Here is a 24,087-nt window from a genome sequence, read left to right on the forward strand (position 1 = left end):
ATATATCAATTTTCTTGCCCCGTGTTATATATAACTAACAGTGGTTTCAAACACTGTTTTAAACCAACAGTGGTTTCAAACACTGTTAACCCAAAACTGGTTTCAAACACTGTTTCAAACATATATAACCCAATTACTATCATGTAAGTTTCAAAACATATATACAACACTATTTTAACCCAACAGTGGTTTCAAACACTGTTTTAACCCAAAAGTGCATTCAAAACTTGTTTTAACCCAAAACAATGGTTTGAAAACACTGTCTAATAATTACCTAGGGCATAAAAATTTTATTACTGTGTTAAGAAAAAAATATTAGTTCATGATTGATATAGAAATTAGCTAACTAATTGATAAATTGTATAAAATGAAAGCATGACATAATTTTATATTGTCTAATAATTAAAACATGAACCAACTTAAAACACCCGTCCGATGGACGTGGGTACATCGTAAGCATTGAATGTAAGCCTACGTTTATATGTAAAATATGATGTGAAATTATTTAATGGATTCACATTCTCATATATATCATTTAAATTCTTTGCGTTTAGTTACATATATTTATAAAACAATGTTAAAGACAGTATGTGTTAATGTACATGTTTAATATAGAAATAAACTAAGTAGTTTATAATGTGCAAAGTTTATAATGTGCAAAGTTTTTTCCTACATCTATAGTTATGAATTGACAAAAACATTAGGCATACAAGTCATAAGTTCAGCTATAAAACATTCAGAAACAAAAGTCCTCTGTCTCTGTTTCAAGCCAAATATTGACCTTGAACCCATATCTGCAAGTGGCGCTAAATTTGTTGATCTCAATACCCAACGCACCTGAAACTCAATTGACAATTACTATCACGTAAGTTTCAAAACCACATTGAAAAATCATATATAACAACCTAAGTTTTGAGATGTATTAAGGAAAACCGTTACCTGAAATGTAAACGGAAAGAATGTGATGGCTCAATGATGGTTGCTGTCATTAGGTGCATTGAGACCTAACGTCAAGAATTTAATGGCTTAAGTATAATTATAAGCTTATTAACGAATGAGACAATTAATTTAAAATTTAACCTTATGATAACCAAAAGGCAATCTTTGTATAGTCTGAAACATAAGTCATCCTTGAACATGGGTCATCAGCCAAATCAAATACTAAAAACAGATTATATCCCTGCATGAGAAACAAAATGGATAAATTTAGGGAAAATGGGTTTGAAAAATGATCACCCAACAGTAGAGGATCTCATTCTACAACTCCGATAAATGCAAGGGTGTTCTCAAATAATGGTTCCTAGATATTTGAAAACCAACAAAGATCGACAAATGTTAAAAGTACTGCTTCTGTGGACATTTGTCGGTCTTTAAACATCTAGGAAGCATTATTTGAAACCACCCCTGAATTTATCGAGGCTATAGAATGAGATCCTCAAATACTGGGTTATCATCTTTCAATCACATTTTCACTAAATTTATCAATCTTGTTTTTCATACCTCATCGAGTCAACCTATTCGCCTGCAAAGAGAGCGAGAAAGCTTGAAGTATAACCTGTACTTAATTATATGGCACCGGATTTTCACTGATTCAAGAATCTCAACATCAGCTGACAACAAAGAACCAATTTACAAACATCTTAATACCAATCCATAATTCAGATTATTAACTTCTGAACGCACTAACCGGTTTTTCCTGAAGAATTGTTGTTTGGTCTGTGTGATGTGATGTCAATTGTACTGTTATTCCGCTTTCTGGCTGTATTAACACGTTAAAATCTTAAAACATAAAAGCAAACAAAATGTTCAAAAAAAAAAAAAACAAAACACAAGTAGTTAGTTATATGCTTACCAAACTTGAAGTGTTGCACCGCAGCCTCCACATGTGTACACCGCTTTCCTGCTTATCAAGCTAACCATCATCGTAATCAGCAAATTGCTATTATCATCAAAACACGTTAAAATCAGAAAAATTTTTCAATTTAATAACAACTAAAAAACAGATTATATATACATCAGCGGAGTCAATGTGGAATTATGACATCAGCGGAGTCAATGTGGCATAGCTAATATAATGACACGTAGGCAAAATTACCAGTCGCTTCTAAGCTCCTTCAATGTGGATAGCTTATATATATCACCACTCTCGGAGCACCGCCAACTATGGAATTCTTGGAAAACACCATACTTTTAGTCTCAGGTGAGAACCATCTCATCAACATCATTGACTGAATATCACTTGCAATCTAAAAAACGTTGTCTTATGTGTTCGAAGTTGCAAAACATTTATATTGTTAGAATGGCAGGCTCAGATTGTGCATAAAGATGACAACACCATGGCTGCAAGAGAGGTTGCATGAACAACTGCCATCCTACGACCTTGCCATACCATAATGCTATCGTCATGGTAGATTTTTTGACACTTTGCAAAATCATCATAACCTCATTTTGAAAGCACAAGAAAAATGCACTTTGAATTCATTTTTATTCATCATCACGATCAACACTAAATGATTTGCTAAAGTAATACAAATGATTCGAAAATGTCAGACCTCGCTTATATTCGGGCAGACGTTTGTTTCATCATAGTTTTAGTCTCAGGTGAGAAGCATCTCATCAACATCATTGACTGAATATTCCTTAGGTGACATCGATCTAATTATCATCGGTTATATTTTAAGAAACGAAGATGAAAAGTTTATGGAACGCTATACCCAAAAAAGGAAGGATCTTGTACCAAGAGATGTTTCAAGATTTACGATCATAGAATATAGAACAATGAAAGCAAATATGATTTTGTATTATTTTTTCAATATGATTTTGTATTATTTTTTCATAACTAATGCTCATCAATTTAAAACCATTGTTGTTGATACATCTGTTGATACAGCGGTTGATACATCTGTTTCAACAGATGGATGAAAACATATGTTTGAAACCACTGTTGAGTTAAAAGTGTTTTATCAAGAAAACAGCGGTTGCATTTTTTACAAACAGTGGTTTGACTTTGGTCAACAGATGGATGAAAACAGATGTTTGAAACCACTGTTGATTTAAACAGTGTTTTGTGAAGAAAACAGTGGTTGCATTTTTTGCAAACAGTGGTTTGACTTTAGTCAAACAGACTTTTGAACCACTAAGAATCATAGTTTTGCAAACAGTTGTTTAACTTTGTTCAAACAGACTTTGTTCAAACAGATTTTTTAGTCTCAGGTGAGAAGAATCTCATCAACATCATTGACTGAGGAGGTGTTTGGCCTAGCTTTTATTTTTTTGGCTTATGCTTATATTTTAAAGTAGCTTATGCTTATTTTCTTTCATTTGATAACCTATTTTTAAGTGTTTAGATTACCTTATATTCTACAAGTTGATAATTAATAATTAATCTTTAGTTGTTTGTTAAGTTATTTTGTATTATGGGAAGGGGTATAATATCATTGTGTCTAATGAGTAAAAAACCATCTTCTTCAAATAAGCTAAAAAACCATGTTTCCATAAGCTTCTTGTAATTAGCTTATATAAGCTAATAAGCATAAACTTAAAAAGCTAAACCAAACACCTATTAGTGCTTATTTTGTAAAAATAATCTAAAAAAGCTATAAGCTTAGATAACAAAGCTAGGCCAAACACCCCCTGAATATCCCTTTTTTGACATCGATCTAATTATCATCGGTTAGTAAACATCGATTACACCCAACGCCAGATCTCGACATCATAGCCTCAGATGATCAAAACTGAACCGATCAATTTTCAAAATCAAAAAAATCATAATTGAATCTTAATCTAACAACACATACAGGGTCAATCAACACAGTTGAGATGATACAGGTTCAGGTAATGGAATTTTTAGGAAGGGTCGGTGACATTGTCGAGGGTTGTCAGGAAATGCTATCACTTAGCATTTCCTGACAACCTCGACAACGTCACCGACCCCTCCAAGTTTTCCACCAAAACACTCTCACTGGTTGCTTCTTCAACAGAGGTCATCCTCTAATGTCCCTTAATAACTAAGAACGTGACAAGTAGGCAAATCGAGCTCATCCTCTAATCTCCCTTAATAGAATCCTGAATTCAAACCGTTACATTAAAAGTCAATTAGGATTTTTTTTGATTTTGAGTTTATATCGTAAAAGTTATGCATTATTTACTAAATGATGTGAAAAAAGAAACTTTTCCTTCTCAAAAGCAACTCTGCAAAGCCTACACCAATTCAATTCAATTCAATTTAATTTTTCTATTTATTTATTTAATAAATAAATAAATAAAAGATATAAAAAAATGAAAGCACACAAGTGATAAAAAAACATTATACCTTAAAACATGTGCAATGGTTTCATCATCAGGAGAAAGTTCAAGTGCTTTGGACAAGTGAGACACTGCTTCCTAAAAATTTTACAAACTTGATCAGATCCTTGTATATGTTTAACAATGGAGACATAATCTTTCAACCTAAATTAAGAAAGACAAATTAAAAAAGATAACTCACTTGCAGTTGCCCTAAATTTTTATATGCTTGACCTCCCCGATAAAGAGCTTTGACATTTCTTGTATCATTCGCCAATAGCTGAATCACAAATAGCTTAATATTGTAATACATAAACGGAAATTTTAACGAATATGTAAATCTGTCAAAGATGAACTGAAATTAGGGCTAAATAGAGAGAGAGAATTACGCTGTGAGGATGCAGGTTACACGGCCGTGATGAATATGCTGAACTTTAAGTACGTTGCGCATCTTCTATCAGAACTGAATCAACTTTCAAAATTTCTTACAACATGACCTAATTCGAATTCACAATATGACCAGATGCATCAAGATTAAGAAAAATCACTGACTGAAACCTAATTAGACTTTACAATATGATCAGACACATCAAAATTCATAAAAATTACTGAATAAAACCTAATTAGACTTTACAGTTATATAAGATCCATCAAATATCAGAAAAGTCAATTATACTTCTTACCGGTGAGAGAGGTGGAGGTAGTGGTGGCCGGAATTGGTGGCGGTGGTGGCGTACGGCGGAAGGTTGCGGCTGCTCTGGGTGCCACTTGAAAACTCAGGAGATTTGAGAAGTTGAAGAGAGAGAGGTGTGAAGATTGACGGTTTGAATTTTGAAAATGAAGGTTAGAATATATTTGAGAGTGAGAGAGGAGGATTAAAGTTATGATTTGAATTTTGAAATTTGAATGAAAATTTTGAACACTGATTTCACCGCCCAAACATTTCAGCAAGCATGTTTAAAATAAAACAATTAATAATACATAAAAATTGAAAAATCTATATATACAAAAAGGAATTATGACATCAGCATGTACACATGGCATACCTTAGGAGTTGACACATAGGCAGTTTTACATCAGCGGATCATCTCTTATTATAGATAGTATAGATAATTTATACACTTACCACGTCTTTACCTTCGTCCTCTAACAACCATTCCATTTTTATTTTTAACGGCTAATTTTTCCCCTTAAATACTTTGGCCTCTAACAACTATTTCATCTTTTTTTTAACGGCTAATTTTTCCCCCTTAAATACTTACACCTCCTAACAATTGAAAATTGATTTGCCTGCCACTAGGCTATAACCTAAGTGGCTAACAACCATTCCATCTGCTATATATATTATGTATATACACACCAATCCCTTCATCTTCTCAAACAAAAAACAACACCAACAAACAATGGCTACCGAGAGAAAAGTAACCAACCATATTTCCGGCTGGCTGACCGTCTACGACGACGGTTTCGTTGACCGCACATGGACCGGACCACCACAATTCAAGTTCATGTCCGATCATGTCCCACCACACGACCATTTTATTGACGGTGTTGCCACCCGTGATCTATTGCTCGATGCAGTAAAACCCGACCTTCGTGTTCGGGTTTATCTGCCCGAGCAACTAGACACGGGCAAACTGCCCATAATCCTCCACTTCCACGGTGGAGGATTTTGCATAAGCCAGCCAGACTGGCTCATGTACTATAACTTCTACACACGTTTCGCCCGAGAATCCAAAGCCATAATCATCAGCACATACCTCCGTCTCGCCCCGGAGCACCGCCTCCCTGCAGCCATCGAGGACGGGTATTCAACCCTTCTCTGGCTCAGAGACGTGGCAAATCATAAAACGTACGATTCACAGCTGTCCACTAAGGGAGACTTCAACCGTGTTTTCCTCATTGGAGACAGCACCGGTGGCAACATAGTCCACCAACTTGCGAAACAAACCGCCACCAAAAACTTAAACCTCCACCCGTTGAGACTCGCGGGAGCAATCCTGATCCACCCGGGGTTTGTCCGGTCGGTTAGAAGCAAGTCGGAGTTGGAAAAACCGCAATCTCCAATGCTAACTCTTGACATGTTGGACAAGTTTTTGAACATGGGGCTGCCGGAAGGTAGCACGAAAGACCACCCGATAACGTGTCCGATGGGGGAGGCGATGGAGGAGGTTGATCTGCCGCCGTATCTGCTGTGTGTGGCGGAGGAGGACCTGATGGTTGCGACGGAGATGGAGTTTTATGATTGGATGAAGAAGTATGAGAAGGAGATTGAGTTGTTGGTGAGTGATGGTGTTGGACATAGCTTTTATCTTAACAAAATAGCTGTTGATGTTGATCCTAATGCCTCGGAGCAGACTCATAAATTGGTTCAACGGATCTCCCAGTTTGTTGGAAAGTACTAAATAAGTTGTTGTAAGTGGTGCATGTTTTTCTATTGATGTATCATTGTAGTTGTAGTAGTTATAGTTAAAATTATGTATCGTTTCATGAAGTTGAATCTGATTAATGTATTAGAATAAAGAATCATTTTGTAATCGTTGACTCTTACGGAAACATTTTGTAACGATAGTCTATAGACATCTAAGACTAAAAATGGTTCGACAAGTAATGGAATAACTTTTAATCGTATATGCAAGTGCCTAGGGGGACTGACTGCCATTCGATAAACACACAACCATGGTTTGCCTTATTGATGAAACCAATTTACTTTTATTTTTATCTTGTATTTGATACTTTTACATTTTAACATTTTAAATCACTAACATTTTAACCCTTTTTAACATACGTTCTTTCTGCGGTGTAGCGTGAGTTAAACCCTACTAGACGTAATGTGTTTTTTATGTGTAGCTATCGTTTTTGTCATGGCACGGCTTTTTTTTTGTTTTATCTTTTCTGACAAACCGTATTAATTCTGACCGAACAACAATTAGCATCGATATCATCGAAACCAACATTCATTTTATGGTTTTCCGATCAATGTAGAATATGTGCCAATATTCTTTTAGACATAGTAGCACTTTATTTTTGGGTTTCTTTTTTCGGTTGCTATAGTGAGTATCGGTACCATAATAAGGCATAACAATACCAATCGAATTCTTGTTAGCCCGCTAGAGGTTCGGTTTTTTCAAAAACCGGTTCCGGTTATTAACCGAACCGGTTTTTTTTTCATCCAAAATGAAAACCGGTTTTTTTATAACCGGTTTCGGTTACCAACCGGTTTTTCAAGTCCAAAACAATAACCGATGTAACCGGTTGGGATCGGTTTTTAACTAGTTTTTGCACACAAAAAAAAAACGGGTTTTAACCAGTTTTTTAAAACCGGATTCGGTTATTAACCGGTTTTTCAGATCAAGAATCCTAACCGGCGGTTCGGTTCGGTTCTAAAACCGGTTAAAAAAAAACGATTTCGGTTTTTTTCCTGGTTTCGGTTCTAAAACCGTTTTTTTACACCTCTATAATCCGCTACGAAGCACGGGTTATCCCCTAGTTATTAACTAGTTACAAGATTCATGAACACTGTTGTGCTGGACTTGTAGAATTTTAATGGGTTGGCTTATTTATTATTTATTATTATTATTATTATTTATTATTATTTATTATTTATTATTATTTATTATTATTATTTTATTTATTAGTTAAATTCAAGATAGATGAACAGTATCGGGCTGGACTTTTAGAATTTTCAATGGGCTGGTTAAATAATTACTTACAAGATTCATGAACAGTGTTGGGCTGGAGTTGTAGAATTTTAATGGGCTAGCTTATGTATTAGTTAAGTTCAAGAGATATGAACAGTGTTGGGCTGAACTTTTAGAGTTTTTAATGGGCTGGTTTATAGTAGATTAATTAATTTAATATCAATCCAAAAGTTTCTATTTATTTGACCCTTACTTTGGAAGTTTGGTCTTTGGTGGACTTATAGAGGTTTTTTCCTACTGGTTATCCATAATAAAATAGTTATACATGGTAGGGATCCTGTACATTAATCCAGAAGTGTGAGAAGTGTATTATAACACTATATAACATCATATAAACATCGTATAACACTATGTAACACCATATAACACTATGTAACACTATATAACACTATACATCTATCATAGACATGCTATCAGATAAAATATAGTGTTATATTTGTTATATAGTGTTATATAGTGTTACATAGTGTTATATGGTGTTATATGGTGTTACATCGTGTCATACGGTGTTTATATGGTGTTATATAGTGTTAGATATAGTGTTATAATACACTTCTCACACTTCTGGGTTAATATACAGGATCCTCAAACTAGTTATACATATCTACTTTTCACTATTATTAATTATCTTTTTGTTAGATCTGGACCTTCAAGAATAACAAGGTCTTTAGGGGAGCTACCGCATCTCAAACAACAATCTAATGGAGGAAATCAAGGAGTGTACATTTCTCTAGTTGAAGTAAAGATCAAAACTGGAGTATCCTAGAAGAGAGAACTGATGTATTGGTGGTGTAAATGTTATAGTATTGGTGGTGTAGATGTAATAGTTGATTACTGCAAAGTCAATAGTCAATGTATGTTTGCTTCTAGCTCCCGGCTAGAGGTTGTTTTTTTTTCTTATGATTGAAATAATATAGTGCTCCTCTTTCTATTAAAAAAAAAACAAAATAAAATAAAAATAATAGATAAACGAAAGAATAAAGAAGTACCTAAGATGCACATCCCCTAAAGAAGTAGGGATGGTATACTTTCAAGTGAACTTAGCTTACTTTAATACATAGACAATATTAAAAGTTATTTTAATTAATATGAAATATGAAATATAAAATATAATTTTTTTCTTTATGTTTTTAAATTAGAAATTTTTAGACGTTTAGGTTTTCTCTATTAGTTGTTATACACTATCGAACTAACACCGACATAAGACCATTGTCAATGATCTCTAGATCAAATGATGGAAGACTTGCATTTCTTTTGGGAGATGAAGGTTCAACTCACACTTGGTCAGAGTGAGCCACTGGTGGACAATGATAGGAGTCTCAGGGAAACATGGGTTTGATCCTTGAGCCAAACAAGTTTTACCGATAATTTCACAGTCATGCCTACAGGCGGGTGAGTTATTGGGTTTTCTTCAGAATTGATGGTGAACTCGGGTTACTCATAGAGTATTCTGTTTGGTCCGGTAGGTGTCCTTAGAGTGCTCGAGAATCAATTATGTTGGCCTTTAAACAAAAAAAAAAAAAAAAGATAAATAAAGAAATAAAGTAGTAGGTTAACATTTAAAAACCCTAAAACCCTGTTTGAATCCCAAAACTCTCACCCAATCCTCACCTGTTTCCTTTTCGATACTTCCAAAGCTTCCCAACGGCCCTCACAAAGACCATCATTCATCGTTTTGATCGAAATTTGTAATCATCGACTCATATATATCTATCTATACCTTCATACACACCACCTTCAAACATTGCTCCACATTTCCCCTGATCGGAGAGGTATGTCACGCCACTCGCTTCCTAATACTTACATTACTTCCAATCCCTTATGTTCTTCATTGAAGTTATACATCAATTCATCTTAGTTTTGTTTCTGTTATTGTTGCATTGATCTACTTTTGTCTTTTATTTAGCTAGAAAATGCAGATTTCGTTATAAGATTTTCATATGTAATTGCAATTTACGCTTAGATGATTTTTACTTGATGAACATCTGTTTCTGTTCATTATAGTTACCATTTTTTGGTTGATTTATGAAATTAAAAGTTATTCAATCTATGTGTTTCATCTTTATGATGTAGCTGTTTGTTTGGCTCTTAACGGGGTTCAAACATCTTACTGGTTCAACACTTAATGGTTCAGAGTGTTTGTTTCACAAGCGGATGTCTTAATGGTTCAGACATTTGCCTCTGAATGGTTAAGATCTCTAATCTGAATTGGTCAGAAATTTGCCTCTGAACGCTTAAGCATTATACTAGCTCTTAATGGTTCAGATCTCTGGTTTAGCACTTAATGGTTCAGACCTCTTACTGGTTCAGCACTTAACCATTCAGAAGAAACCAAACAGCCTAAGATGTTTATAATATGGTTTAATGTTTCTTGAATTTAGTATTATATTGAGTAGATTCAAATTTAGGGAAAATAAAGATGATGATTTATGTCAAACAAAGTAAATTTAGAATAGAGAATGACCCATGTGAGCATGAAATTTGAAGAAATTAATTTCATTTCTTTAATTAAAAAAGTTACATGCTTGATTGTAAAACTCAATTTTGTAAATGAGTAAATGATAGGTGAAGATTCTTGATACTTCTCTACTTACATACGTATGAGAATTATGCTAATTGTTATGATTCTTGCATGAATATGCAGGTTTAGGATTGGATTATTGAAATGACAACAAATATTACTAATATGCATCTTGCTATTGCAAAAGCCTCTGCCTTTTCTTCTCATCAAGTGTCAAAGTCAAGCATTGCAGATTTCAGTAGTGGTGCGAAAGGTGCATCATGTGCAAAGCTTAGAAGCTCATGTCACATTGCTTCTACAAAATTATCATCTCAAAATGTTAAATTTAGTGATTCGAGATTTGAAAGGGTGATCACAAAAGCTGTGTCGGCTTCCAGTGACACAAAGCCCCTTCCAGGGCTGCCTGTTGATTTAAGAGGTAAGTTTAATGGGTCATTGTGGATAATATATTTAAGACATGTGTTAACGTTGTAGCAAGAAAACACTTGATTTCCTTGTTAAAAATAATAAGTTATGTTATGATTTAATAACCTTGTGGGCTTTTTTTAAGGGAAGAGGGCATTCATTGCGGGTATAGCTGATGATAATGGATATGGTTGGGCAATAGCCAAATCTCTAGCTGCTGCTGGTGCTGAGATTCTTGTTGGCACGTGGGTCCCGGTATGTTAATGATCCTTAATCGGTTAATCCTAATCGTAGATTAGAGGTGGGCAACGGGTCGTTTTTAAAACTGGTCGAAATGGGCTGGGTTGGGTTGACCAGCTGTCATAGTTTTGTTCATCTTAAATATTTTTGTAAATAACTAACGCGTTTATTTATAATAATAAATAATAAATGTAGTATTATTTCAAGAATTATCCGAATCTTCTAATAAATTGATTTCGGAGGTTGTGCGCATAAAAAATTAGGCTGAGTGACCTATTCAATCCATTTTAACTGTTCCCCTTTTATCTTATATTTTTTTATTTAACCCGTTTCTGATCAAGCACAACCCGAATTGACCCATACCCATTCATAAGTAAATGGGTCGAAATTGCTACTTCTACCAAATATCTTCATGCTTTTTAAAACGTATTTGTTGTTGATGACTATTCACCTTTTTAGGCACTTAACATATTTGAGACTAGTCTTCGAAGGGGAAAGTTTGACGAATCACGTGTGTAAGTGTATATTTCCACCAGTTTTTCACTTACTATTAGATAATATTTTGATTGGTCAACTAATCAGTAAGTGCCATTTGTCGTGTTAGGTTGCCTGATGGTTCGTTGATGGAAATTACTAAAGTGTACCCCTTAGATGCCGTTTATGATACTCCTGAAGATGTTCCTGAGGATGTAAGTCCACACTCTTGACTTTTCGGCAATTTATGCGAAAAATAAAAAATAAAAAAGAATGAAATCTCGTGTATTACATGACCATTATGCTGATTATGCAGGTGAAAACAAACAAGCGTTATGCGGGGTCCTCAAAGTGGACTGTTAAGGTAGCCATTTTATGAATCGTGTTTTGAGTCATTCTCACTGCTATGCGAAGTCAAACATTCCTGAAAAAAGCGAAAATTTACGTTTTGCAGGAAGTAGCCGAATCTGTGAAAGAGGATTTTGGAAGCATCGACATTCTTGTGCATTCATTAGCCAATGGACCCGAGGTATGCTTTGGACGTTGTTCCTTTTTCTTACTGATGCTAGTTACTTATAAGCACATGGGTCAATTGGTTGATTTGACCCATATGAGATAAAAACACGACCCAAACCGATTCATTCATAAGTAAACGGGTCAGAACTGAGACTTGTATTTTGCAGGTTAGCAAACCTCTCTTAGAAACATCAAGGTATGGGTATCTTGCTGCCATATCAGCGTCAAGCTATTCTTATGTATCTTTGCTTCAGCATTTTGCCCCAATAATGAACCCAGGTATGATTCACGTCTGAAAGCTCATCTACGTTTGCCTTTTGACTGGTCAAAGTCATGATTCTAATCATCAAACTTGAGCTTACAGATTAGTTATTATAACGCAGGTGGTGCTTCAATTTCTCTGACCTACATTGCTTCTGAAAGGATCATACCAGGGTAATTTTTTTTTACTTTACCATTATTATTTCAATTGGAATTTGGAAATGTTCTTTTAAATTCTCAAATTATCTTTAGAAACAATCGTTGGTTGTTAATTGCGCCTTTGTAAATGCAGATATGGTGGAGGTATGAGTTCAGCCAAGGCTGGTTTGGAGAGTGACACACAAGTTAGTTCCTATATCCCAATTTATTTCTTCATGGTGGCGTTTAATTGGCTTTCAGTAATTGTAATTATGAATTAATAAACACAGGTTTTGGCATTTGAAGCTGGAAGAAAACATGGAATCAGAGTCAACACGATATCTGCAGGCACTACAACACTTTTGCTACAATCGTTCTGATCCGTACACAACTTGTTTATATTTCAAAAAAAAAAATTTGGTTGACGTTTTTTTTAATTTTTTTTTTTTTTTGCTCAAAACCCTTAAAAACATGTATATTACATGTGTTATTTTTTTTCAAAAAAAAAAAGGGAGGTTGGAGTTTCCGGGGTTTTCTCAGTATTTATGGGTTTTTTATATATCCTTCCCCTATATATACACACCCACCCCTCTCTCTCTATATATATAGAGAGAGAGAGAGAGAAAGAAAACCCCGGAAACTCCTATATAACAAATTTTTTTATGAAAAAATAACATGTAATATACATGTTTTAAGGGTTTTGCACAAAAAAAATCAATAAAGTGCCGAGCCATTTAAAAAAACATGTTTCTGCGTAATAGTGCGTAACGTGACTGTTACATATGTTACACAGGAACTTGTTTATTTTTTCTTCAAAAATTTGTCGGTGCTTTTTTGACTTTTTTTTTTTGCTCAAAACCCTTAAAAATTGGTATATCACATGTGTTATTTTTTTCAAAAAAATTGGGATGTTGAGTTTCCGGGGTTTTCTCAATAACTTTGGGTTTCCTATATATCATTCCCCTATGTATATATTATATGTGTGTGTGTGTGCGTTTATAATACCAAAACTTAAGTGTTACAAATATGGTATTGTTGTATTAATTTTTAGTAAAAATATACCAGGACCACTAAGAAGTCGTGCTGCCAAGGCGATCGGTTTTATTGATATGATGATTGATTACTCATTAGAGAATGCACCACTGCAAAAGGAATTATCAGCAGGTCAGTGTGAATCTCATTAAGCAACTCAAATATAATGAATGTCAGCTGATCATTTCATCTAATTGTTTTCTTTTAAAATGATGGAAATTAATTTATTGAAACAGAGGAAGTGGGAAATGCTGCTGCTTTTCTGGCATCACCATTGGCTTCAGCCATCACCGGGGCGGTGTTGTATGTAGACAACGGGCTGAATGCAATGGGAGTTGGAGTCGACAGCCCTGTATTTAAGGATCTTAACATCCCAAGAGACCCCAAACATTAAGGTAGTGAACAAGCACACCGTTTCTTCGGTTTTTCAAATAAAGTTGTTTTGAGTTGCTTAATTTGGGGTTCACAATTTTACATTGAATTGAGAAAGTTGGTGGTTAATTTTGACATTGTTGATTGTAATGGTCATAATTTGTTGGCATTTCTAGAGCTTGGTGGAAACAAAAAAACAAAAGAAATTCAATTGGTTGTGATCCATTTTCATTTCTAATGGCGTGAGCTCATATGGTATATTAAGGACGAGAATTATAAAGATCTGTGTTCTGCATCACCCTTAGACTATGCGGTGTGGGTGGCGTGGAACCCCCCCCCCCCCCCTCCACGCCTGGAACATCGCCTCGTGGGGGAGGGGCAGGGGAATTCTCACAGGTGTGGGGGCAAAGTTGATCGTTTTATGTTTGGTTTTATTGTGATTGGTGGGTTTTTATGTAAAATGTTTAATTTAGAAAAAAAGAAAAAGAATGCCGCCCTTCCACGCCTTCTCTCACCTGTGCTTTTTGGGTGTTGAAGGACATAACCCCCTCCGCTGACATGGCAGCCACAAGTCATTCCATGCCCCTTAAAGCCCCTCTCACACTGCATAGTCTTAAGAGAAAAAAAAACTGGAAAATCTTAGAGGTGTTTGGGATCTTATTTAAAGGGTCTATTTTAATCTTTTATTCGTTAAAACTAAGTACACCATGATGGCTGAACTATTTAGGTTCTTCAATACATATTATGATAAATGAATGGACAAAACTACTTTTATATTACAGTACGGGTAACACAATAAAATAATACAAAACTTCACAATGAAATAATACAAAAACTAATGAATACAGTAATATATTACTTTCTTTCTTTTGGTCTACTACCTTCACAACTCAAAGCAACATTTGTATAAGAAAAAATATATACAACAATCAAACGGTATTATCTCTTGTTAGTGCGGACCCAGATTGTTTTTGAGTAAAGTACGATTTCATTCTCTGGGTTTACACCTAATCACACATTCAGCCATCATTTGAAAAAAAAAAAAAAAAAAACGAACAATCAAGTCCATTTGACTGTCGATTGCTCTCAATCAATTCCCTCCTTAAAGTTCTACCCACCACCACAATCTCAGTCACCACTCACCATCACCATCAAAAACCACCTTCTGCATTCCACGATTCAAACAACTACTGTTCGTGAAAGATATGATCTTAAAAGGAATGATTGGCTGCAGTTATTATATCCTATGCGACAACAGTTGAGAAGGAAATAGACGCAGAAATTGATACAATATCCACGACACTAACATTGAGAACACGACGCCATCACCAATTGGACAAACAAACAAGTTTATATACAAAAACAATATTTTCACAGTTCATGAAGAATTAGTTGAAACGTTTGTGTAGTTGTCGTATCCGCCGGAGGTGCAGTTGCCGGAGTTTGGTGCTCTGCTGATTTGACAGAGCTTACATGCCGCTGTTGCCGGACTTTGCAACAGGTCGCCGAGGATAGATGCGGTGGTTAAAGAGAGGGGAGAGGGAGCCTGAAGTGAGGCAGCTTCCAAAACTCTCATCCACATTTGATTATGCACATTGGAAAGTACAGTTTGAAGTATTTATTCATCAACAATTCAACATGATCCAAGTTTGTGGGTTTCATCACAAATTAAACACATTGTGAAATTTTGATTCGAAGATGCCACTTTCAGAGTTATATATTGATTCATAATCGTTAGTATTATATAGATTGATTATGTGGTGAATAGATCGCGGAGTTAGGGTTTGATTTTGGAGAAGCTGGAATGGGAAGAGTGAATGGTTCAGGTTAGGGTTTTGAAGAGGATGAAATATGTCACTATGGGTTATAAACGACGAAATGACCAAAATGCCTTTTGAAGTATAAGCAAAAAGACAGTTATACCCCGGTCAACTAACAGAAGTTTAATGGAGGGACTTGATTGCGAGCAATCGATAACCACAGGGACTTGATTGTTCGTATTTTTTTTTCAAATGAGGGCTGAATGTGTGATTGAGTGTAAACCACAGGGACTGAAATTGTAATTCACTCTTTTTTCTAGGGGACAATCGTTTAACATAGCTGAACTTGTAAGGTGGCGATAGGAATTTATTTACAAAATTAAAAAGATAAATTTATTTTAAACAAAAAAAAAATTAACAATGAAACAACTAAAGGGCTCATAGTGCAAGAAATTGTAAACTACATAGATTCAGGAGACAAAAAAAGGAGTAATTGCCGTTCTAGTATTTGAGGTTTAACTAAAATTGCCACTTTAGTCAAAATAGTTTTTTTCTTGCCATTTTAGTTCAAATAGTTATCTTTTTCTGCCATTTTGGGCCCTGGGACTTTTGTCATTTTTTGCCATTTTCATCGACCACCACCACCTCCTCCCTCCTACCACCCAGGCACCCACCCCATCACAACCTTCTATCATTGCCACCACCTGCCTGTACCGTCACCACCCACCCACCCCACAACCATCACCACCCACCGTTTCCACCACCACCGACCACTTTTCCACCACCCACGTCATCAACCAACACCACCGCCATCATCGTAAAACCAACAACCACCGCCATCATCTTCACTGTAAACCGGCACAACACCATCCCCATACCATCGCACCTGCAAAAAAAGAAAGAAAAATGTGATTTGACCAAAAATCACCTAAGTTAATTAAATTTTTTGAATAGAGTTAGTGGGTTGGATGAAAATGGCAAAAAAAATGACAAAAGTCAGGGACTAAAATGACAGAAAACAAAACTATTTGGACTAAAATGGCAAGAAAAAACTATTTGAACTAAAGTGGCAATTTTGATCAAACCTCAAGTACTAAAATGACAATTTACTCCAAAAAAAAGTTAAGGGCTCAATTCGCAGATCCATGTAAACCACAAGGACTTAAGTTGCAGATTACTTATGTTGAATACTAACGTTAGCGGTGCACACAAAACCCTAACCCGAAAAGAAACCCGGGTATTCCATACCCGTACCCGATAGTGACGGAGCTTGACGAAAAGTTTCGGGGGGGGGGGGGAGGGGGGAGTCATGGGACCAAAATTTTCATGTCGCTATGTGTCGGGTTCTATGTTCGGGTTAATATTCGATTCGGGTCAAACAATAATAAATCCAAATAAAACTACATATCTTGATTCATTCAAATGACGAGTTCTTACACATAAAACTAAAAAAGCTAAATATTGTTTAACAAAAATAAAGACCAAAACATTTATAATGATGAGGGATAAATGGTAAGTACCTAGACAAAGAATTACAACTAAAGAACCCTCAACTTTGATTTATATATAAAGTAATAACAAAATTTATTTAGAGTTTATAAACAATTATAAAAACTTACTAATAGCTCGTTCTTCACATTTTTTTAACTCAATACGAAAATATGTATAAATATTTTTGACAATAAACTTGGTTGGGACAGGGGATTTTTAGGCAAAATAATTGGCGGGGCGGACTTATATAATTTAAAATTTTGGCGTTTTAAACAAAACGCTCCAGACCTATTTTTGAAAAAAAAAAACGCCCGAGGGTCGGTTAGGGGCGAGTGCGTGGTGGTGGGTAGTGTAAGCAACAGGGTTATAGCGGGTTGTAGGTTTGGGGTTGGGCCCAAGGCTGGAGGGGCGAGTGTGTGGTGTGGGTTGGAATGGGATATATTGGGCTGTGGTGTTGGGTCGGTCGTAGGACTGTTCTGGGCATGTAAAATGGGTTCGGTAATAGGTGACGGAGAGGAAGTTGGATCATGATGAGCTGTGGAAGTGGGTTCGGTAGTAGTAGGCTGAATTTGATCAGTGGTAGTAGCAGAGGGTGGACGGGAGTGAGGTGGTTCGATGGGAAAACCTAGTGGTGGGTTTGGAAAAGCATAGATGTATGGTATATTGGTGTATGAGGATGTTGATTCGGTAGATGGGACTTTATGGTAGGGAAAAACATGTTCGTTGAAACAAACATGCCGGACAATATATACCCATTCGGTGCAAGGGTCGAAACAACGGTAACCGTGGTGAACAGGGCTATAACCAAGGAAGACACACGGGGTAGAGCGAAACTCGATTTTGTGGTGGTTATACGGACGAAGATAAGGGAAACATTGACATCCAAAAACTCGAAGGAAAGAATAATCAGGTTTGCGTTTAAAAACGTGTTCAAAGGGGGACTTGTTGGAGGAGACACGAGAAGGAAGTCGATTGATCAAATAAATGGCGGTTTCAAAGGAAAATCGCCAGAAACGTTGAGGAAGACTAGACTGTGCCAAGAGAGTAAGTCCCGTTTCCACAACGTGTCGATGACGGCGTTCTACAATCCCATTTTGTTCACTTGTATGGGGACAAGTACGTCGGTGAAGTATGCCATGGTTGTAGCAGTAGGACGCGAGGCTACGAAACTCCCCTCTCCAGTCCGATTGAATACTTTTTAATTTGGTGTTAAATTGTCGCTCAACCATTTTAATAAAGTTTGTTAAAATAGGATAAACATTGGATTTATGAACTAGTGGGTAAAACCACATGTACCTAGAGTGGTGTTCAACACAAAGCAAAAAAGAAACGACAACCATCACTAGACAAAGTAGGGGCAGAGCCCCAAACATCACAATAAACAAGATCCAAGAAATTTTTGCTACGAAAAGTTGAGTCTGATAAAGATAACTTAGAAGACTTGCCCATTTGACAAGAAATACATAAATCAGTAGATATTTTGTCTAAAACAGGTAAAGAACAATGCGAAATAACAGAACGAAAAACTTGAGCATGAGGATGGCCTAGGCGTTGATGCCAGGTGTTGGAAGATGCTTTGGTGGCAGTAAAGGCAACTTTTGGACAAGACTTGAGCTGAGGAAGACTGATGGAATATAAGCCCAATTCACTTGGTCCTGTGAGAAGCATGAAATTCAAAGAAAACGTCATTATCAACACAAAATTTTTGAACAGATAAAAGATTTTGTTGAAGTTCAGGGACACATGAAGAACGTTGGAAAGGACAAGGGTTTTATTAGGTGAGTAAATTTTAGTTGAGCCAATATTTAAAATAGGTAAAGATTGACCGTTACCAACAAGGAGAGAGTCGTTACCATAGTACGCCTCAGAGTTGTCTAGACTAGCTACATCTGGAGTGCCATGATCATTAGCTCCCGTGTCAGGAAGCCAAGTAAAGCCTGACTGAGAATCAACATCTGAACGAGTTGCATAGTTGGCTTGTGGCTGCATACGAGGCTGATTTGATTGATTTGGACATTGAGGTGGGAGGTGTCCGATGCCACAGCAGTTGCAGTGACCATACACCATGTTTTGAGTAGAGGCCCAAGAGAATTGGCGAGAACCACCAGTGTTGTTGTTGCGACCAGTGTTGTTGTTGCGAGAATTTCCTCGATAAGATCCACGGTTGCCACGACCTCCTCGATGATTGTTGGAAGACCGAGGAGCATAGAAAGCCCGTGGCTGTTGGGAGGAGGCTGGAGTAACTGGATTTAATTGGTAACCAAGTTGACCAGCCATTAGTTGGAGACTGCTGAGTTGATTCTAAATGGCCTGCAAGTTCGGCTGTGGCGGTTGTGGTGTGGCCGTAGCCACAAAGGCCTGCGGGCTGGTTGCTTGGGTTGGTAAAAACTTGGTAATCATGTAATCATGGTCGCAAAGAAGGCCATGAAGCTCATCAAAGTTAATTGGTGGAGAGCGGGCTAAAAGATTCGCCTTGAGACCGTTATATTCTTCACGAAGACCACTGATAGTAAGCATGGCTAGATCCTTATCCTTCATTGGTTCACCTATGTTCGCTAGAGCGGTTGCATATTCACGACTTAGGTACTCTGCAAGTTTCTCATCACCCTTCATGGTGATTCGAAGAACCTGGCTTTTAAGTGTGAATTCATGTGAGGAGGAGACTGGTGCATAGGCACGTTCGAGAGACAGCCATACCTGACGAGAGGTCTGTCCCTGAACGTGCTGAAATGATTCTTCAGACACAGTAGAGATGATTAGCATACGCACATGAGCATCGTTGGAGATCCACGGAGCAGAGCTGGGATTGTCGGTGGTAGTGGTTCCTGTAGTAACCTTGGATGACGGACATGGAATCGTCCCGTCCACATAACCAAAAAGGTTATGAGAGATCAGAAACTGTTCAACCATCTGTTTCCAGTAATCATTAGTTCGTAGGTTTTAGGGTAAAAGTGAACTTGTGGGAATTATGAGTTGTTTTCTCCTGGTTAGTGAAGGTTGTGATAACAACCATGAAGAAATTGAAGAGATAAACTTACTGTTGCTGTATTGCTGCTGGAGTATATGATATTGTTGGTCGGAATTCTGTTGCTGTGTTGCTGCTGGAGTATATAATGTTGCTGGTCAGATTTTATGTTGCTGTGTTGCAGGTCAAAATTGACTGGCGGCTGTATTAGGGTTAGGAGTCGTGATTTTTTTTGAATGAATTAGAATTTGATTTGCTCTGATACCAAATCAGAACATAAAATTGTATTATTGAATAAAGGATATTACAAAGGCCCTATATATAGATAATACTAATTACAATTGAATACCCTTAACAATAAATAAATCAACAAACCAATAACTTAGTTTAACAATATCCATTTTCGGTTTTAAAATCGGTTTCGAAGATATATATCCCTAACCGGTCTACAACCGAAGGTTCAGTTCTAAAACCGGTTATAAAAAAAAAAACAGTTAAAAAAACCGGTTTTTTTACACCTCTAGCTAGGGTGGATTTAGGGCATGTTTGGCTAAGCTTATTATAGTTACAAAGGACTTTGGGGAAAATGACTTTTGGGAAAAGGACTTTTTGAAAAGGAGTTTTTAAAAAAAGTGTTTGGATTAGCTTATTGATATAAAATGACTAAAATGGGCATTCTTTTAGATATAAGGGGTAAAGAAGGGGTATATTGGTAATTTGTAGTTTGAAAAGTTAAAAGCTGACCAAAAAGTCACAATATTGTGACTTTTTGAAACCTCCTTTTTTCTTCTTTGCAAAAAGCCATTTCTAAAAGGACTTTTGGTTTAGCCAAACACAAAAATAACTTATTGACTTTTTAATAAGTTTATAAACCAATAAGTTGTTTTGAAAAGGCTTAGCCAATCATGCACTTAGTATTTGCGTTTTAACCATGCTAGTTGGCTACAAAAGGAGATTTGAGGCTTATTCAACTGACCCGCCTCGCCTGGCCCATTTCTTGTTTTCCATTCCACGACATCAATTTGGCGAAACCCTAAGCTCACATTTCTCAAACGATCACTTGCAAAAAATGGTGAACACCAGAAGAAGCAAAATCAGCAGGAAAACCCAAAACCAAAACACCCCTAAAACCTGTCTTTCAGTGGTGGAGGATTCCGATCAGAAACCGACTGAATCTGGAGCATTGATTGGGTCCAACGATGACCTTTTAACCGAGATTCTTATCCGCCTCCCTGTTACCTCCATCCTCGGCTTCAAATCTGTTTCCAAACACTGGCGTTTGCTTTTGAGTCAGAAACATTTCACCCAAAGGTATGACAAGCTTTCAAAATCCCCTGGTTTTTTTGCCAGCAATAAATATGTTCCCTTTGATGTTGAAAATCCAAACACTCCTCCTTTTCGTAGTCTTGATCCCTACTTTGATCGTTCGGGTTTTGATATCTTGCAATCTTGTAATGGGTTACTACTTTGCTCTCCTGATCTAGGGCCCAAAGGCCACATAGCTGCTCCTAAGTATTACGTATTTAATCCCACCACCAAGCAATTGGCAACAATCCCACCGCTTCTCGGAGGTTTGAAAGTCCATAAAACAATCCGTTTTATGGGTCTGGCCTATCATCAAACAGATTGTCCTCACTACAAGCTTGTTTGTATTCGTTTTTTAGAGTGTTTTGGGGAGTTTCTTGAGCTGTTTCAGCTTCAAACCTACTCCTCTGATACGGGGAAATGGAAGATTTCTGTCGAATCTTTCCATGCGATTAAACCCGCCTTCTTTTACCAGGGGGTTTATTGGAATGGGGCTGTTTTTTGGGGACCTTATTATCAAAATTACTTGTACTTTAAGTTAGATGTTGAGCAGCTGCAAACGTTACCTTTGCCCGTAGGGTTGCCGTCTTCTCAAATAATTGCAATGTACTTTGGAGAATCTAGAGGTCATCTACATTTAATAGTACGCAACAAGTACCAAGACTATAGTTTACACTGGAATGTGTATGAGATGTTGAGCGATCATTCGGGTTGGTTTGTCAAGTATCAACTACAGCTTGATGAACTTCCGGGTGCTTTCCCAGAGGTGGTATCTGGGTACGGTTATTGTGATCTCCACGTCATCGATGTGGTTAGAGGTGAAGAAGAAGAAAACACGTTCCTGGTGCTGAGAACTCCCGAAAAGTTTATAACGTATAATGTTCATGACAAGAGTTACAAACAAATATTTAGTTTCAGCACCTACTCCTATATGGACCCTTCAATATTTCATCGTTACACTGAAACCCTGTCTTCTTTCTAAAAGACATTTCGATATGTTTATATTATTATGAACATGTTTGAGTGCGTTTACTAAAAAAGTTTATAAGTTATGTAAACACATCTAGTATACTGTTAATATGCTTTTGTTTGTACACCTAAACATAACCAAACGCTATATTATCCAATAGTTTAGCTTTAGTTGATTTAAAATCACAATGCAAACCCATTACATTGTTTTATTCATTCAGTTATAAAAAAATTTGCAATAAGGAAGGATACTAGTTTTCAACAAACATAAATCTGCATAATGTGATGCCTTATCACTTGATCCTAAATCACTTTGTTGCCGTGTAAAAAGAGACCAATACAGCCGAGAAAGCTGCAATCTTGTTTCATAATGCCACAATTCATATGAATATTGTGTTTCATGCTACATGGCACATGTAAAGCAAGCATTTAAAGTGAAAATAGCTAAACCGGTAATTCGGTTGCACACAAAGTGTAGTTCATGAAAACGTTTATTTGAGTGAATTTCATCATTGTGTTGCACCGCCATCCAATAATTTGGTTGCAATTAATAATAGACAAACAGAGGTTGGTTAATTGGTATTAATGTTATGGTTGGCAAACATGTAGAATTGTGTGATTCTGTTGTAAACCGGTTGGGCAGTTGTTTGTAGCGAGTACGTTTGCATTTATAAATGAATGTGGGTGGAGTGATTCAAAAGTATATGAAATGTAAAGGATCATGTCTTGCAAGCATTGGTGCTGACCAACCTGCTGAGGACGCGCCTAGAAATTTGAACCCGGGTGCATGTTTATACACGCGAAGATCGTCCATGCTTTCTTGTGATGGGTTCCGTCAGCATACAAGGAGGATTTGCTCTTGTGCTTAGACTTTTATCTGGTCAACGAGTGTATGGTAACATGTTCTTTTAGAATCATTTACATTGCGTCATTGTTTGTGTTTGTGAGCTTATGTTCCAGGTGTAGGGAGTCAAATTGGGATTCATTGTTAAAACCAGTTATCTAGTTATTCATTTGTACAACAATATGCACTTTTTAAATTATTATATAATTATTATTTACAAGTAGATTAAATAGTTTTTTTTATATGTAATCTGAATACAAAAAATATCTTTAATACAAATTAATGGAAAAGATAAATCATTTTAATAATCGAGTTGCACGGTTTTATGCTCTAGATTACAGAGTTTTAACACTGAACAAGCAATTTTTTAGTGCGATTGTATGTTTTAAGTCGAAATTGTGCAAAAGCTCAAAAAGTTTACTCTTAGAGAATTGTAATATCGACAATAAGCGGAATTTGAAAAAAAATTATTTTTTCCCCTTAATATGAGACGTGACTAAAATTTGGAATGTGGACTTTTGTGAGTCACGTATTTTGGCTACATGTTTGTGAAATTCTATTGATGTGACTATAGATGTAAAATCTAGGGGTGTCAATCGTGTTGGGTTGACAGTTTCAGGTTGACGGGTTCAGGGTAGGCGTAATGGCGTGTGGAATTGTTCAACCAGAATGATGAGTGATATGAGTTTGTCGAACACTAAAAATGTATAACAATCTAATAATCAACAAGTCTTTGTCCATAACTAGGGTTTATGTAAAGTCAAATTCATTATTCTTATCGTTATGATCCGTATAAAATGCAATTAATT

At 36.3% G+C, this 24,087-nt stretch overlaps 4 protein-coding genes and 2 long non-coding RNA genes across 7 annotated transcripts; 3 read left to right on the plus strand and 3 right to left on the minus strand.

The window, feature by feature from the left end:
• Nucleotides 1-644: 644 nt before the first annotated feature.
• LOC118487991 lies at nt 645-3,949 on the minus strand. 2 transcript variants are annotated; one of them, XR_004883117.1, is made up of 7 exons: nt 2,096-3,949; nt 1,853-1,939; nt 1,688-1,759; nt 1,501-1,586; nt 1,081-1,180; nt 940-1,004; nt 645-837 (listed from the first exon to the last, which is right to left on the minus strand). It is a non-coding gene; the product is annotated as an uncharacterized LOC118487991 (long non-coding RNA). The 2 variants fall into 2 exon arrangements; XR_004883116.1 differs by having other exon boundaries at nt 1,501-1,610; nt 2,096-3,944.
• A 15-nt stretch (nt 3,950-3,964) lies between these two features.
• Nucleotides 3,965-5,389, minus strand: LOC118487990. Its single transcript, XR_004883115.1, has 5 exons — nt 4,968-5,389; nt 4,674-4,781; nt 4,487-4,564; nt 4,313-4,383; nt 3,965-4,200 (listed from the first exon to the last, which is right to left on the minus strand). It is a non-coding gene; the product is annotated as an uncharacterized LOC118487990 (long non-coding RNA).
• Nucleotides 5,390-5,622: 233 nt separating this feature from the next.
• On the plus strand, nt 5,623-6,821 carry LOC110918311 (probable carboxylesterase 6). The gene has a single exon (XM_022162645.2). The coding sequence runs from the start codon at nt 5,631-5,633 to the stop codon at nt 6,687-6,689; it is 1,059 nt and encodes a 352-aa protein (XP_022018337.2). The 5' UTR covers nt 5,623-5,630; the 3' UTR covers nt 6,690-6,821.
• A 2,551-nt stretch (nt 6,822-9,372) lies between these two features.
• On the plus strand, nt 9,373-14,182 carry LOC110918310 (enoyl-[acyl-carrier-protein] reductase [NADH], chloroplastic). Its single transcript, XM_022162644.2, has 13 exons — nt 9,373-9,757; nt 10,630-10,924; nt 11,057-11,166; nt 11,611-11,666; nt 11,756-11,840; nt 11,942-11,989; nt 12,080-12,154; nt 12,309-12,420; nt 12,525-12,576; nt 12,695-12,746; nt 12,831-12,888; nt 13,606-13,704; nt 13,809-14,182. The coding sequence occupies exons 2-13, from the start codon at nt 10,651-10,653 to the stop codon at nt 13,964-13,966; spliced, it is 1,179 nt and encodes a 392-aa protein (XP_022018336.1). The 5' UTR covers nt 9,373-9,757; nt 10,630-10,650; the 3' UTR covers nt 13,967-14,182.
• A 5,314-nt stretch (nt 14,183-19,496) lies between these two features.
• Nucleotides 19,497-20,105, minus strand: LOC110920115. The gene has a single exon (XM_022164350.1). It carries the CDS (start codon nt 20,103-20,105, stop codon nt 19,497-19,499), a length of 609 nt encoding a protein of 202 aa, XP_022020042.1.
• A 1,124-nt stretch (nt 20,106-21,229) lies between these two features.
• On the plus strand, nt 21,230-22,447 carry LOC110920114 (F-box protein At5g07610). Its single transcript, XM_022164349.1, has one exon. It carries the CDS (start codon nt 21,230-21,232, stop codon nt 22,445-22,447), a length of 1,218 nt encoding a protein of 405 aa, XP_022020041.1.
• The last annotated feature ends 1,640 nt before the right edge of the window (nt 22,448-24,087 follow it).

The sequence above is a fragment of the Helianthus annuus genome, chromosome 16 (assembly GCF_002127325.2).
Source record: "Helianthus annuus cultivar XRQ/B chromosome 16, HanXRQr2.0-SUNRISE, whole genome shotgun sequence".
In the NCBI taxonomy this organism is placed as follows: domain Eukaryota; kingdom Viridiplantae; phylum Streptophyta; class Magnoliopsida; order Asterales; family Asteraceae; genus Helianthus; species Helianthus annuus.

Coding starts and splice junctions, on each gene's coding strand:
- LOC110918311 (XM_022162645.2), top strand. CDS start 5,631: ATGTATATACACACCAATCCCTTCATCTTCTCAAACAAAAAACAACAC.
- LOC110920114 (XM_022164349.1), top strand. CDS start 21,230: ATGGTGAACACCAGAAGAAGCAAAATCAGCAGGAAAACCCAAAACCAA.
- LOC110918310 (XM_022162644.2), top strand. CDS start 10,651: ATGACAACAAATATTACTAATATGCATCTTGCTATTGCAAAAGCCTCT. Junction 11,667..11,755: donor AAGTTTGACGAATCACGTGT/GTAAGTGTATAT, acceptor TTGTCGTGTTAG/GTTGCCTGATGGTTCGTTGA. Junction 13,705..13,808: donor GCAAAAGGAATTATCAGCAG/GTCAGTGTGAAT, acceptor TTATTGAAACAG/AGGAAGTGGGAAATGCTGCT.
- LOC110920115 (XM_022164350.1), bottom strand. CDS start 20,105: ATGGTTGAACAGTTTCTGATCTCTCATAACCTTTTTGGTTATGTGGAC.